Source organism: Physeter macrocephalus, chromosome 13 (assembly GCF_002837175.3).
Source record: "Physeter macrocephalus isolate SW-GA chromosome 13, ASM283717v5, whole genome shotgun sequence".
NCBI classification, from domain to species: domain Eukaryota; kingdom Metazoa; phylum Chordata; class Mammalia; order Artiodactyla; family Physeteridae; genus Physeter; species Physeter macrocephalus.
The window spans coordinates 79,460,187-79,474,581 of NC_041226.1; the positions used below are offsets into that span (position 1 = coordinate 79,460,187).

The following is a 14,395-nucleotide window of genomic DNA, read 5'->3' on the forward strand; positions in this document are numbered from 1 at the left end:
AGCCCTGAGGCACCTGACTCCATAACAGGAGGACAAGAGGAAAGGGGCCGTGAGAGTCTGTCGTCACAGTGACGAAGCCCTCTTTCTAAGAATAAAAACTCCTTTAAACTCATGTATGTACACATGTGTACATGTGTGTAAAATTTCTTTTTTTCACAAAGAGGGAAGTTCTGTGAAGTCTCAGCGAAGTGAAAGGGGTTCAATTAGGAATCATAAAGTTTCCATTTCTCCTGCGAACTTAAAGACAACGAAGCATGGAATTATCGCCCAGAGACATTAACATGATCCAGGTATTAGTTCACAAATGTGGTGGACCTCAATTCGTTAAAGTCTCCCGAATCACACCACAATAGTGAGCCTTAAACACCTCCTCCCACCCACCCCCAGAATTCCCAGCACCTCCTCCAGGGAGACTCCAGGCGGACCTCCCAGCACATGCAGCTGCGCCCTGGCAGCCTTTGTCCTCTGAGATCTCTCAGTACAATGGCTCTCTGTCCACCCTGCTGAGCCCAGACAGTAGATTTTCTTCCACCTACCCTAATACCCTCATTCATATTCAGGTCACTGTTTTTGCTCAAGAAAGCAGAGGAATTCTACAAATGACACCTTGACCCCAGAGGGCGCCCATTCAAAATCTTCAGTAGTGCTAAAGATGTGACCCACCTACAAAGAGGTGGGCCTCCCACAAAGACATGAACCACACACAAAGATGTGGACCACACACAAAGATATGGACCACCCACAGAGACCCTGACCCATCTACCAAGACATGGACCACCCACAAAGATGTGGACCACCCACAAAGATACTGACCCACCTACCAAGACATGGGCTACCCACAAAGATGTGGACCACCCACAAAGATGTGGACCACCCACAGAGACCCTGACCCATCTACCAAGACATGGACCACCCACAAAGATGTGGACCACCTACAAAGATGTGGACCACCCATAAAGACACTGACCCATCTACCAAGACATGGACCACCCATAAAGACACTGACCCACCTACCAAGACAAGGACCACCCACAAAGATGTGGACCACCTACAACACAGGTTTTGCAGGCTTAGCTTCCAGACCCCAAACCTAATCTAAGATTTATTTCTTTCCAAAAACCGTTTTTCAGTAGGAGCCCAAGCTAATCTTAAATCCAGGCCCCAGTCTAGCTCTGAGTGGACACCCAGGAGAAATCTGAGCGCTGCATGTCGAGTTTAACTGAACCAGGGGTCTCCTCAATCCCTAAATGCTAAACTCTTCGGGGAGTTGCTAAAACTCCAGAAAGACTTTTAGAAAAGTACTTTCCTTTTTATGTGACCTAAACCAGGTGTCAGCAAACTATTTCTGCAAAGGGCCAGGGTGAATGTTTTTGTCTTTCTGTGCTCTATGGTCTCTGCTGCAGCCACTTGGCTCTGCTGCTGTAAAACACTGGGCGGGCGGGCGGGCGGGCGTGGCGCCAATAACACTACGTAGGGCAACGGTGAGGCCCAGGTCAGCCCCCAGACCTGCAGAAAGGGGAGGTCACCCACTAGATGCCCCGTGTCCCACCAATCCTGCTTGTCAGGATTAGGACCTCAAAACCCACTCAGCAGCTGCACTAATAACTTAAGAGAGCCGGCTAAAACCCGAGTCCTCCACCCGCTGGCTCCGTGCACACTTTGCACGGGCTGTCCACCCACCTGTGCGCCAGTCTCGCGAGGCTAAACATGCAGCCCTCGCAGGCCGGTCCAAAGCCTCAAGAATCGGCAACTCTGCGGCCCCTGGCAAAGACGGCTCTTCCCCAGGCGGGTCCACGACGCTGCCGCCTCTAACAAGCTGAACGAAGCCCACTTCCGACACAGCAGCCCCACCATCCCCCGGCTCCAGGAGCAGCTGCCTAGAAGCGGCGCCGGGGGCTGCGGCTTCCACGCAGAGCAGGAGGATGACCAGGGCTCGCGGGCCTCGGATGGACAGTCCGTGTCATCTGGCACCTTCGCTCCTGCACCGCCCCACGCCCCGCAGGTGCTCCGCCAGGACAGCACGGCCGTTCACAGGGTGGAGGCTCTCGGTCCTGCACAGGAGGCCCAGGCCTCTTAGCTAACTTCACGGCGTGAGCAATTGCATTCCCCTCCCCCGGGAACCACGATTTCACGACCCGGAACTGCGGCATCCTCTCCTGCGTTGCACTGAAGTTGTTCAAGGGTAAGATCTTAAACCAAGTGCCCTGAAGCTCATCTCTCCTGGAGCCACGAAGTTTGTGCTCATTGGTTACAACAGCGGTAGGAAACTAAAACTGATACTGGCAGTGGAATGCTGCTGTAAACGAATGGAGAAGCGGCTTTGGAATTGGGCAACGCGCAGAGCCTGGGCGAATTCGAGAAACTTGGTGGAACCAGCTCCAGCCCCATCTACTGTCACACTCCCTTGGAAGCAGTCCTGTGCCAGCTCGCTAAGATAACTACCCGAGAGCCCAGCAAATCTCCCCTCCGCGCTCTGGCCCACTCACCACTCCGCCGGCAGGCTTCAGGCAGCAGCACTGTTGTCCAGAAGGACGTGCCAGGAGCCAAACGGCAGCTCTGACGCCTCGCTGTCATTTTCATTATTCAACACCCTCCCACCCCACCCACGCCATGTGACCAAGAGCGGCGATCAAAACCGTGCATCCTCTAGCGGGTCCCCATCCTTCGGCCTCAGTTACAAAAATTAAAATGAACGCAGCTTAGCAGACAATGTGGAATACAAAGGAAGTTTAAGGGCAAGGCAAAAGGAGGAAAAAAGAGAGAATCCCCTAAAAGTTAAACGTTTGCATCTCCAACAAGGATTACCTAAGAGGCAAAGATTCATACCTGCCTTTTCCCTCCAAGCTGCACATAACCCCACCGTCCTTGGGGAGCCAGGCACAGAGGTGGCCTGTGTCACTGCTGACTCTGAGCCTCGGTCACCCTGAATGTGTGTACACAGGAGGTCAGCAATGTGGAGAAGGGGGCTGGGGCCCCCAAGGCCCACACTCAGGGTTCCGGGAAGAAGGCGGCAGCCCGGACAGCCAGGAAGTGAGTTGCTGCCCCCGGGAGCCCAACAAGATACCGAGGACATCTCATCAGCCTTATTACAAAATCCTCTGGCAGTCAAGAATCCAGCTGCACCATGTCCTTGGCACCGAAGAAGAAAGTGGTTGATCGAAATTACACTGCTCCTTCATACCCTGGATGCCAAGACGCCTGCTCTGACACAACGGTCAGCTCCTGTTCCAGAAACACCACGCCACGTGGTGGTAAAGGTCAGCTTCTAACAGCAGCCACCACAGGGCTCTGGGTTTGGGTCCCCCAGCTCCAACCCTGCATTACCCTCTTATAAACCAAGGACAGCAGTGAGGCCCAGCCAGTCAACCAAAGGAGCCTCAGGACCAGCCTTGTACCAAACAGGCAGACGCATCTTGTTAACGTGGTCTGATTTCTACAGCCCTCATTCCATCGCTACCAAATGCTTAGTGCTGGAGAGTCAGCTTAGGTAAAGGATCTTAGAGGAACTTCATTCACTCTGAAGCCTGGAGGTGGAGAACAGAGCCGGGAAGGTACACTTGTACCTGGGAGACGCTGTTTTCACAGTATGTTTTCAAATAAATTAGTCAAGATGTTAACAGCCATAACAACAAAAAAGACGGCAGCAGAGAAAGCAGGAGGGAGGGAGGAGGGGTAGACGTCCAAGAGCAGCCTTCATTAATTCAGTTTTAAAAACAAGGTGAGTTATAATCCTGTTTATTCAGCTGACTGGTGCACCCAAGTGGGCAATTTTAAAATTCTGGACCAGACCCTCCAGTATACATATCACTTTTTAAAGTGCAGACATTTAGGGAATTCCCTGGCGGTCCAGTGGTTAGGACTCTGTGCTTTCACTACCATGGGCCCAGGTTCAATCCCTGGTCAGGGAACTAAGATCCTGCAAGCTGCATGGCACGAGCAAAAATAAAACAAAACAAAACAAATAAAAAACTTAAATGCAGACATTTAAAAAGTCAGACCTTAAAGTTTCAGACTTTCAAAAAGCCATGCTCATTGCAAACGGGCCATACTATTTACAGTTTATTTACTTGCGGTACCTTATTCTTTTTCATGGGGAAGGAAATATATTCTATTTTAACACTCTAACGTCAGTGTAATTATTGAGTTATTGAGTTAACAAACAGAAAGCTTGAATCAAGGTCCTCTGATATACTGTACTTTTGAAAAAACACAAATATACTACACGCACTAAAAATAATTATTACCCATCTTAAAAATGCTTCTACAGACAATCACTTCAAAACCCCATAACACACATGAGCCTAGGTCACACGGCTGATAAGTGGAAAATGCAGACATGGCACTGAGGGAGGAGACCAGAGTTCTGCTTCCTACTTTGCTGCCTAAACCCTCAGGGAGTTCAGAGCCTCTGTTTTCTCTTTTGTGAGGACAGGTAATGTACACTAGCTCTGCTCACCCCTCAGCAAGGTTGTTGTGGATAGCAGCTGAGATCCTGTCGGTGGGAGCACGTCAATGCCTCTGGTTGCCACTAGCTGGCTGGGCTGGGGTGCTCTGGTACACAAGTCACCAGCACTCTCTGGAGCCCAGGGTGTTCTCCTGGATTGTCGCTAAGATGCACCCAGTGGCTGAACGGTTTCCCAACCAGCAAAGGAGTCAAGTAAGAGGGGCCAAGCGTGGTCCCACACTGTGACTAGGGGCCTGATCCCGGAGATGCGGACACCTGTGGAGCAAGGGCCGGATCCTGTGTGGGGCAGGAAACTCCTGCCCTGGGGGACCCCGGCCCTGAGGGACCCCTGCCCTGGGGGACGCTTCTCTCCGGCTGGAAGCCCCTCACCCCTCACCTGCAGTGTCCCAGATGGAGATGTTGTAGGAGCGCCACTGCTTCAGGTAGAAGGCGCCGCCCACCGTGCTGACCGTGTCCGGGAAGCGCCGCTCCATGTACCTCTGCAGCAGCGACGTCTTGCCCACGTTCATGTCCCCCAAAAGTACGATCTTCCCGTCGGGCTTCCTCATTTTCCGGCAGGAGGCACCCCTCCCTTTTTCCCGCGCCCTTCTGGCCCGTGCGCCCCGGGTGCGGCTGCAGCAGCCGGACGCCCCGAGGCTGCTCAGACCCGGGACTCGCGGAGACTCGGACTCGCGGGCACCCTCTCCTCTGGACGCCTGGGAATGCGGAAGAGGAAGCGCGTCTCCGCGCTGGGCTGGAGCCTGGGACCCAGCCCGACGGCCACCTCGGGCGTGCAGACCGCGGCGGTCTGCACCAGGTCCAGGGCGCCCCGGCCCCGCCCCCAGCCCCGCCCCCCGACGCCCGGCGCCCCGGGCCTCGCCTCGGGCCCCGCCCCCCACGTCCCGCCCGCGCCGCGCGCCGCGCGCCGCACCTGACCCCCGCCCGCACCTGTGGACCTGGCTCCTGGGCGGACCCGCGACCTTTCCCCGCGGCGGGCGGTGCTTTCCGCCGCGAAGCGATCGGAAGACTCGGACAGGTGGGAGCGCCAGGTCGGTCACCAGGTCGGGGCGGCTGGCGGATGGAGAGCGGCGTCCCAGGAGGCGGGTCCGGGGTGGACGGAGCGCAGGGACGCGGCCCGGGCCTGCTGACCTCAGAGTCCCGCGGGGGATACGCTCCAGCCCGGCCCCCCAGGCTCTCCTCCTCCGTGGGTGCAAGTGTGGCCCCGGGGCCGGGCGCACGGAGTTTTTCTGGAGTGAGCGTCTGCGAGGACCCGTCCTCCGACTGGTAGTGATTAGGACGGAGGGGCGCTTGCTAGTGTCGTTTTTGTTTTGTTTCGTTCACTTTGGCAAGAAGACGATTATGCTGTTTTATATTTGACAAGTGGACAGCCAACGCCACTTAAAACTTTGGAGTGAAAATTTGACTTTGGCATTTGCGATGACGACTAACGAAATCTTTCCATCTTCCTTCTTTCACGGGGTGAACCTCGAAATGCTTCTAACACACTCGGCCTGTGGGACTCGGTACTTATTTGAGACAATGGTGATGCTCTAGTGTGAACACCGGGGGGCGCTGTTTGCCGAGGCGCGCCGAGTCCTCGGGTTCCCTGCAGAAGTCGGGGGGCGGCGCGCCAAAACTCAGACGCGCGCGGGTGGGGTGAGGGCGTCTCAACCGGGGAGGACCGGCCTTGCGCAACTCCTGCCTTGCTCCGTGTTTCCTGCCCCGCAAATCGGAGCTCTGCCCACCGTTACTGCCCACCCCCTCCCAAGCTTTTTACAGGACCTCTCCCACCCCCTTTCCCTCCAAGTCCTTACCCTGCTTTATTTTCTCACCGCTCTGTAATAGAGTTACGCTGCTTATTCCCCGTGCAGTATCCCTGTCTGGAAAGTAAGCTGCATGAGGAAGAGACTGTTTCTGTTTTGCTCCTCACTCGACCTGGTGAAGAGTCTCCAGCACATAATAGTTGCTCAAGAAAGCTTTGAGTCAGGACGCAGTGGATGAATTCACCATCCTGGTGAGGCCAGAAGGGATTTCGGGCAAACGTCACCACCAGCCCGGCTCCACACCTCGCTCCTCTGGTAGTTTAAATTTCCCTAGGGAGAGGGAGCGTCTTTTAAGCTACTTCTGTATCCCCCAGCTCACTAGACATTTCTGGGCGGCTCCCTCATTCAGTAAACCTGTGGACGTGAGCCCATGAGGGCGGGGCTTTTTGTTCCTTTCTCTGGTGTCTCCCAAGTGCCTAGAACTGGAACGGAGTCCCCGCTCGTTCGGTGTGTGTTTGGATAAACGTGTTGGTTTGCTGAAAGCTGTCCCCACTTGAAACACTGGTGTTTTCTGAGCCGGATTGGAGAGTCAGTGCTGATCCCAGCACCTAGCCCGCTGCCTGGCACGTGACAGAATTCACTCAGCAAGTTTGTTTAAAAAAATTTTTTTTAATTGTCCAGCACTTTGAAAAACTAAATTTAACCAGGAGAATGTCTCCATATCAAATTTCAAGCACTCCTAAAAAATGCCTTGAAGACTGATTCCTTTTCAGGAAGCAGGACTGAGGAAGAAGTCAAAAGGTTAAAAGTCTGTTTAAACTAGCCTCTCTCATCCCGAGTGCAGTGTTTTTTCTGCCTGCATTTAAACCACTGACCTAACAGGGTAATCCTTTTACCAATCGCTTAGATGAAAGGTGCCCAAGGCCAAGAAAATTATGTAGTTCCCTTTTTTAAAAATATTTATTTATTTATTTATTTATGGTTGCTTTGGGTCTTCATTGCTTCATATGTCTAGTTGTGGCAAGCGGGGGCTACTCTTCGTTGTGGTGTGGTGCACGGGCTTCTCATTGCAGTGGCTTCTCATGTTGCAGAGCACGGGCTCTAAGGCACGTGGGCTTCAGTAGTTGTGGCTCGTGGACTCAGTAGTTGTGGCGCGAGGGCTTAGTTACTCCGCGGTATACGGGATTTTCCCGGACCAGGGCTCAAACCCGTGTCCCCTGCATTGGCAGGCGGATTCTTAACCACTGCACCACCAGGGAAGTCCCTGTAGTTCCTTTTTAAATAGATGCAAACTGAACAATTCTGGGACTGTCCACAGTTACAATAAAGGAAATAAGCGAATGTGGTTGCTTCTGTTGGATTTTGCCAAGTGGCTTGGGAGTTTATAGGTACTTTGTTGTGTAACAATTCTATCTTTTAAAGTACTTTCGTCTTAAACAAACAAACAAAAAAACCCGGGCTATCTACATGTCTTTGTTCAGCAGACAGGAGTTGAAGAGCTAAGCTCTAAGCCCTGACCTAGGGCTAGAGCAGTAAGAAAGACAGCCAACAAACTAAACAAGCAAAATATATAGTGTCCTAGACAGTTATTAAATGTTTGATGGAGAAAAACTGAGCAGGGAAGGTGGATAGAGAGTGAGGCCTGGGGATGGATTCAGGGGTTCAGTTTTGAACAGGATGTCTACAAAGATGAAGTTTCTGGAGCATTAGAATGAGGTTAGGAGTTAAACATGCAGTTATCTGGAAAAGGAAGGGTTCAGGTACAGAGAGCAGTGAGTGCAAAGGCCCTGAGGCAGAAGCCTTCCTGGTGGGCTCCATGGGAGTACAGAGCAGGGAACAGAGCAGGTGAGCTGGACACCAGGCCCATGAGGAAGGGGGCCGAGTGGCCAGAGAAGGTCATTAGCACCTGTGGTCGTGATGAGGGCTGTGGCTTGTACTCTGAACCAGGTGGAAGGGTGCCCGAGGCCTCTGAGCAGAGAAGAGACATGATGTGTCCTAACACCTTCCTGCTGTGCTGAGATGGCCATGGCAGGTGCAGGGAGAGACATCAGGGAGAGACGATGGTGGCTGGGGTCAGTGTGGTGGCAGAGAGGAGTGATCAGCATTGCTTACATATTCTGGATGTATTTTGCAGGTGGAACGTACAGGATTTGGTGTGGATTAGACGTGGAATGAAAAGGGTAGGAGAGGGTGGGAAGGGAGAGGGAAAAGAAGGAGGAGAGGGAGGGAGGGAAAGAGAGAGGAGCCAGGAGCTAGCATCTGGACAGGTGGGTACCACATACATCTTGCTCAGGTCTAGAGGTGCAGCCGTCCATCACTAGAGCGAGGCTTCCCGACCTCAGCACACTGACGTGTTGGACCTGATAATTCAGTTGTGGCAGGTGTCCCATGGATGTTCAGCATTGCCCCCTGGCCTCTACCTACCAGACAGGAGGAGTGACACCATCACGCCCCCCATGGTGACAACCAATCAGTGTCTCCAGGCATTGCCGAGTGTTCCCTGGGCCAAAATTGCCTTCAGTTTAGAACTGCTGCTCTAGAATAATACCGATGCACTTTAGGATTTATCATTAAATGGCTTAGAGGGCTTCCCTGGCGGTGCCATGGTTAAGAATCCGCCTGCCAATGTAGGGGACACAGGTTAGAGCCCTGGTCCTGGAAGATCCCACATGCCGCAGAGCAGCTAAGCCCATGCACCGCAACTACTGACCCTGAGCTCTAGAGCCCGTGAGCCACAACTACTGAGCCCATGTGCCACAACTACTGAAGCCCATGCGCCTAGTGCCCGTGCTCCACAACAAGAGAAGCCACTGCCTTGAGAAGCCTGCTCACCACAACGAAGAGTAGCCCCCGCTCGCCGCAACTAGAGAAAGCCCGCGCACAGCAACGAAGACCCAACGCAGCCAAAAATAATAAATTAATTAAATAAATTAATTTATTAAAAATAAATAAATAAATAAAATGTCTTAGAAGTGAACATCACTCACTAATTATTTTGAAACATATCTAATGAGATATTTATAAATATTGTGGAAATCTCCTATTTGTCCCACATAAAATCGTGACCGCTATTTATTAGTCACCTACTATGTATTGGGTTCATTGCCTATAAATCTGTCAGAGTGTTAGGAACTTTCTCAGAGTCATGCAGCTGGCTCGTGGCAAAGGGCATGTGTCTAATCTTGAGGTCTTACCCTGTGCCGTGCCATCTGGGCCATGTCCCCAACATTTACATCCATAAAATACTGATTCCCCTCCCTTTAGTTCACATCTACAGAACCCACATCCACTTAAGAACAAAAGTGATTCATAGAGAAGCTGTTGTCCTCGAAATGGTCCACCAGCGGCTGAAGATGCCCCCCTCAGGGTGGATAGAGCAGGTTGGGCTGTTATGTCCTAACAGTATGTATCCTAATATACATATATATACACTCTTTTTCAGATTTTGTTCCATTATAGGTTATTACAAGATATTGAAAAAAAAAAAAAAAAAAGGAATTCCCTGGCGGTCCAGTGGTTAGGACTTGGTGCTTTCACTGCCGTGGCCCGGGTTCAATCCCTGGTCGGGGAACTAAGATCCCACAGGCCTCGAGGCGAGGCCAGAAAAAAAAAAAATAAAGATACTGAATATAAGTCCCTGTGCTTCAATAGATTAAAAAAAGTATATTTTCTTTATATGTATAACTGAAACACTTTGCTGTACACCTGAATCTAACGCGACATTGTAAATCAACTATATACTTCAATTTTTAAATAGAGAAAGAAATTAGGCAAAAAAAATCCATTGGTCATTAGTGGTTTTTCTTTGGTTAGTTGCCTATTTATAACTCGTGCACATTTTTCAGTTAGGGTGCTACTATAGTTTTGACAGTCTTCAAAATTAAAAATTGGGGGTCAAAGGGCTTCCCTGGTGGCGCAGTGGTTGCGCGTCCGCCTGCCGATGCAGGGGAACTTGGGGGTCGTGTGTATTATATGTAAATAAATTTCAAATATATATAAATACAAAACATACGTAAACTATAAACATGTAAATAAATTTCTATGATATATACATATATAAAGCTTATATGTATATATTTGTTTACATAACTATGTCAACCTTGCTTATGGTGAATTTTTTTTTTTTTTTTGGTGGTACGCGGGCCTCTCACCGCCGTGGCCTCTCCCATCGCGGAGCACAGGCTCCGGACGCGCAGGCCCAGCGGCCACGGCTCACGGGCCCAGCCGCTCCGCGGCACGTGGGATCTTCCCGGACCGGGGCACGAACCCGTGTCCCCTGCATCGGCAGGCGGGCTGCCAACCACTGCGCCACCAGGGAAGCCCTGGCCACTTTTTAAGTAAGCGACTCTGGGCAAATATTCCTAATCGTCGTGCACTTTGGTTTCCTCATCTATCAAATGTGGACGATACCGTCCCTCTCGGTGTTGTTGTGATGTGTGATCCTCTACACAGGGGGTGCACGGTAAATGTCAGGTCGCTCAACCCCTCCTCTGTGGGACCCCCCTCAATTCAAACAGCACCCCCTTGGCCAGCACCACCCACAGTCAACAGGATGAATCAGGCCCTTGGGGACTCCAACCTTACCCCAGCTTGGGCAGGAAATAGTGGGTATTTATCGAGTCTGTTTCACTTTTCACTTTCCAACACCCGCCCCACTCCAGAGTTTCTGCTCTTCTTTCTCTTAGAACCCCCTTCATCCTCTTCCCTTCCCAGAAGTCAAGTTGATGATCTGAGGGCCGGATCCCCAGCTGTGCTCCCAGGGCTGCACCTGCTGGAAGGCTCACACCCCAACATTCCAGGCTTCAGAATCAGTGCCTCTGGACCCTTGGCAGGGCTGCTGGGGGAACCAAACTTACAGAAAGACTGTTAGGCTGAAACATCTACGCACGGATTGGGGGGAGAGGGGTGCCTAATTGAGAACATTGAAAAATTCCTTCAAATGCTTGAAAAGAGTAAAACAAAATATTCAAAGCTGTCATGATGGAATAACTGCTATACCGGCTGGTAGTTTATATCAACAATTTGCCGAGACCACTTCTTAGATTTCAGAAAATATTTTCATCTAATTCAACACTATTGCCTTCTAACAGCTCATTTTCCACTTATCGTAAAGATTATCCTAAAACTGCAAAGCAAATTGAATGGAATTTTATAGAAATGGGAGTAAAATCAATACAAACTCCCCAAATGGTAGATTTCTGACAAAAAGAGAATCTTCTAAAATATAAAGCATGTGGTGGCAGTCAGTACAGAGGGGAGATCACAGATTCTGTCTTCTGAACCATCTGCCCGTCTTCCGCCCTCTGCATAGACACTGCTATCCCTGCCCTCAGTCACACACACTTCAGGGAAATGTCAGGATTATTCCTGCCCACACATCACATGACTGGTCCAGGATCAGCGCTACAGCATCTTCCTTCATGGTTTCTTCCAAGTCATTCCATTCTTTCTACCTCGAGTCTACTTGATCCAAATCTGGGTGATCCCGTAAGTAGACCCCCAAACTGTGGCTCATCCGTTCTGTCCCGACACTGGTTGCAGGATCTCTCAGTCTAGGATGCTGGTCTTTATGTTTCTTTTCCCAAACAGACTGCAATTTCCTTGGGGACAAGTGGCTGACTTCTTTTCCCTGGTGTATAGGTTTGCCCGGGCTGCTGTAACAAGTACCACAGGCTGGGTGGCTTAAACGGCAGACGTTCATCTCGCGATTCTGGAGGCTGGACGTGCGAGATCAAAGTCGGCCTGGCTCTGTGGGGCATCCTGGTGCTGCTGGCAGAAGCCCTGTGCCCGCTGCCCTGTCACTGCCACAGCATTCCTTGTGGACTAAAGTCTGGACACAGGGCTGTGCGTCTTCCTCCTTCGTTTCTGTAACAGATCGGCTTGGTCTATGCTTGCCTCCTGACTGATCTTCAAGTCAGGACCTGGTCGTGCCCCCAGAAGGACTTTGAAGGGGCTTCAGGACAAAGAAAGGAGGGCTGGAGGGCAGCACTGCTGCCGGGCTCTGTCTTCCTCCGTCAGGCCTCAGCCTCTGCTTCCCTGGGGCCATGGGCCTGGCTGCAGGTGTGGGTAGGAGTGCAGGTGTGGGTGCAGGTGGGGTACAGGTGTGGCTGTGGGTGTGTTAGTGTGAATTCAGCTGTGGGTGTGGGTGCAGGTGTGGCTGCAGGTGTGGCTGCAGGCGTGGGTGCGGCTGCAGATGTGGCTGCGGCTGCAGGTGTGGATGTGGGATGGCTGCAGGTGTAGGTGCAGGTGTGGCTGCAGGTGTGGGCGCAGGTGTGGTGCAGTGTGGGTGCAGGTGTGGGTGCGGGTGTGAGCTGAGCAACCCCTCTGGTTTCCACCACACCTCCATCTCTGCTCACAGGCGGAGAAGCCCCTTTTCGCTCCGAATGGATGGTTTCACCTGGGTGCTCCTGGACATAGGACGCCTCTTTTGCTTTCCTCTAAGCCTGGGGTCCTTAGTGTCTGGCTGTTTCCTGCAGTCCTAGTCGGGTCTTAGAACCTGGTTACAGGGAGGGTATCCCTTGGGCCAGGCCCCAGGTCTCAAAGCACCAGGCATCTAGACACAGGAACTCTCTGACCCCACCGCACACCCACTGACTCAGAAACTCTGGGTGGGCCCCGGTCTGGGGTTTTCTCAAGCCCCCCAGGTGAGTCTGAGCAGCTCAAGCCTGACACCCCTGCTAACACCTGGGCTGATCTCACCAGCGACTCCGGCCTTGGTCTCTCATCAGCAGACGGGCCACTCCTGCTCTGTTCACAGGCAGGGCAGCGTTTGCTCAGCAGGTCAACATCCCCTCTGACGTTGCCCCAGGCCTGGCGATCATCTGCGTTCAGACATTCCTCGGTCCTTCCCTGTAATATAATTTTTGGGTTTAACAGCTCAACTTCCTCTTGTGAAACAATGTGAACTTCCCCAACCAGACAGAATGGGAACTGAAGTTAGTTGCTTTCGATTTTTCAGTAACTGATCAACCTTTTGAACTTTTTTGAACTTTGTACGCGAAAGTCTCTTCCAAATTGTGCTCATCCGTCCATTGTCACCTCTCCAAGCTCACCGTTTGTCGGCATCTCGGGGGCGAGGAGAAGAGAGGGATTTTCATCCTCTGGGAAAGCATCGCTTTTCCTGGTCTCGTGTGGATACGCCCACTTGGGGATATTTCACTTCCCACCGTGGACGTGACTCATTTTCTCATCCCGGCTGGACGCCCAGCTCCGTCCTCGGGGATGCCGTGCAGACTGCCTCCCTCCCGCTCCGTCCTCTCCGCGGTCACAGAGCTCCTTAGCGCTGAGTCGTGCTGTCTCATCACCAGTGACCCATCTAACCGTCACTCAGTCTTCCAACGCATCTTTGGCCTTTGACCCTGTGTCCCGCTTCCTTCTTTGTGAAAATCCATCCCGTGGCCTTCCCACCTGCTTGCCTACACGGCCTCCCCAGGACCTACCCTTGATCATGGGGGTTTGCTTTTTTAAAAAAATTTTGATTGGAGTAGAGTTGCTTTACAATGTTGTGTTAGTTTCTTCCGTACAGCAAAGTGACTCAGTTATACAGGTAGGTACATATATCCACTCTTTTTTAGGTTTCCCTCCCATTCAGGTCACCACAGAGCACTGAGTACAGTTCCCTGTGCTGTACAGTCGGTTCTCATTAGTTATATTTTATACATAGTGTCAATAGTGTATATATGTCCATCCCAATCTCGCAATCATCCCACACCCCCCTTTCCCCACTCGGTGTCCATAAGTTTGTTCTTTACATCTGTGTCTCCATTTCTGCTTTGCAAATAAATTCATCTGTACCATTTTTATAGATTCCACATATGAGTGATATTATACGATATTTGTTTTTCTCTTTCTGACTTACTTCACTCTGTATGACAGTCTAAGTCTATCTACATCTCTGCAAATGGCACTATTTCGTTCCTTTTTATGGCTGAGTAATATTCCATTGTACGGGGGTTTGCTTTTTAAATAAATTGGCCATACGTTTAAGTATCCTATAAGTCTTCGTGCCCTGAAACTTCTGTTGCATATAAAGTTACCTAGCTTTCCTTGGAATAGAACTTGGGCTGCACTGGAATCAAACCTAAATCCTGACAAGAGTAGGAACGTAAACACAGACCTTCTTTTTTTTTTTTTTTTTTTTTTTTTTTTTTTTTTTTTTTTTTTTTTTTTTTTTGGGTAGGGGGGCCCC

General features: G+C 51.2%; 1 protein-coding gene across 1 annotated transcript in view; it reads right to left on the reverse strand.

Annotated features, from left to right (window-relative positions):
- RAB20 (RAB20, member RAS oncogene family) overlaps positions 1–5,227 on the reverse strand; it is a 33,005-nt gene extending 27,778 nt beyond the window's left edge. The window contains exon 1 of the mRNA XM_007119114.2: positions 4,842–5,227. Coding sequence (XP_007119176.1) covers positions 4,842–5,013 — 172 coding nt within the window. The 5' untranslated portion in view covers positions 5,014–5,227. The remainder of the gene's footprint in view (positions 1–4,841) is intronic.
- Positions 5,228–14,395: the final 9,168 nt, after the last annotated feature.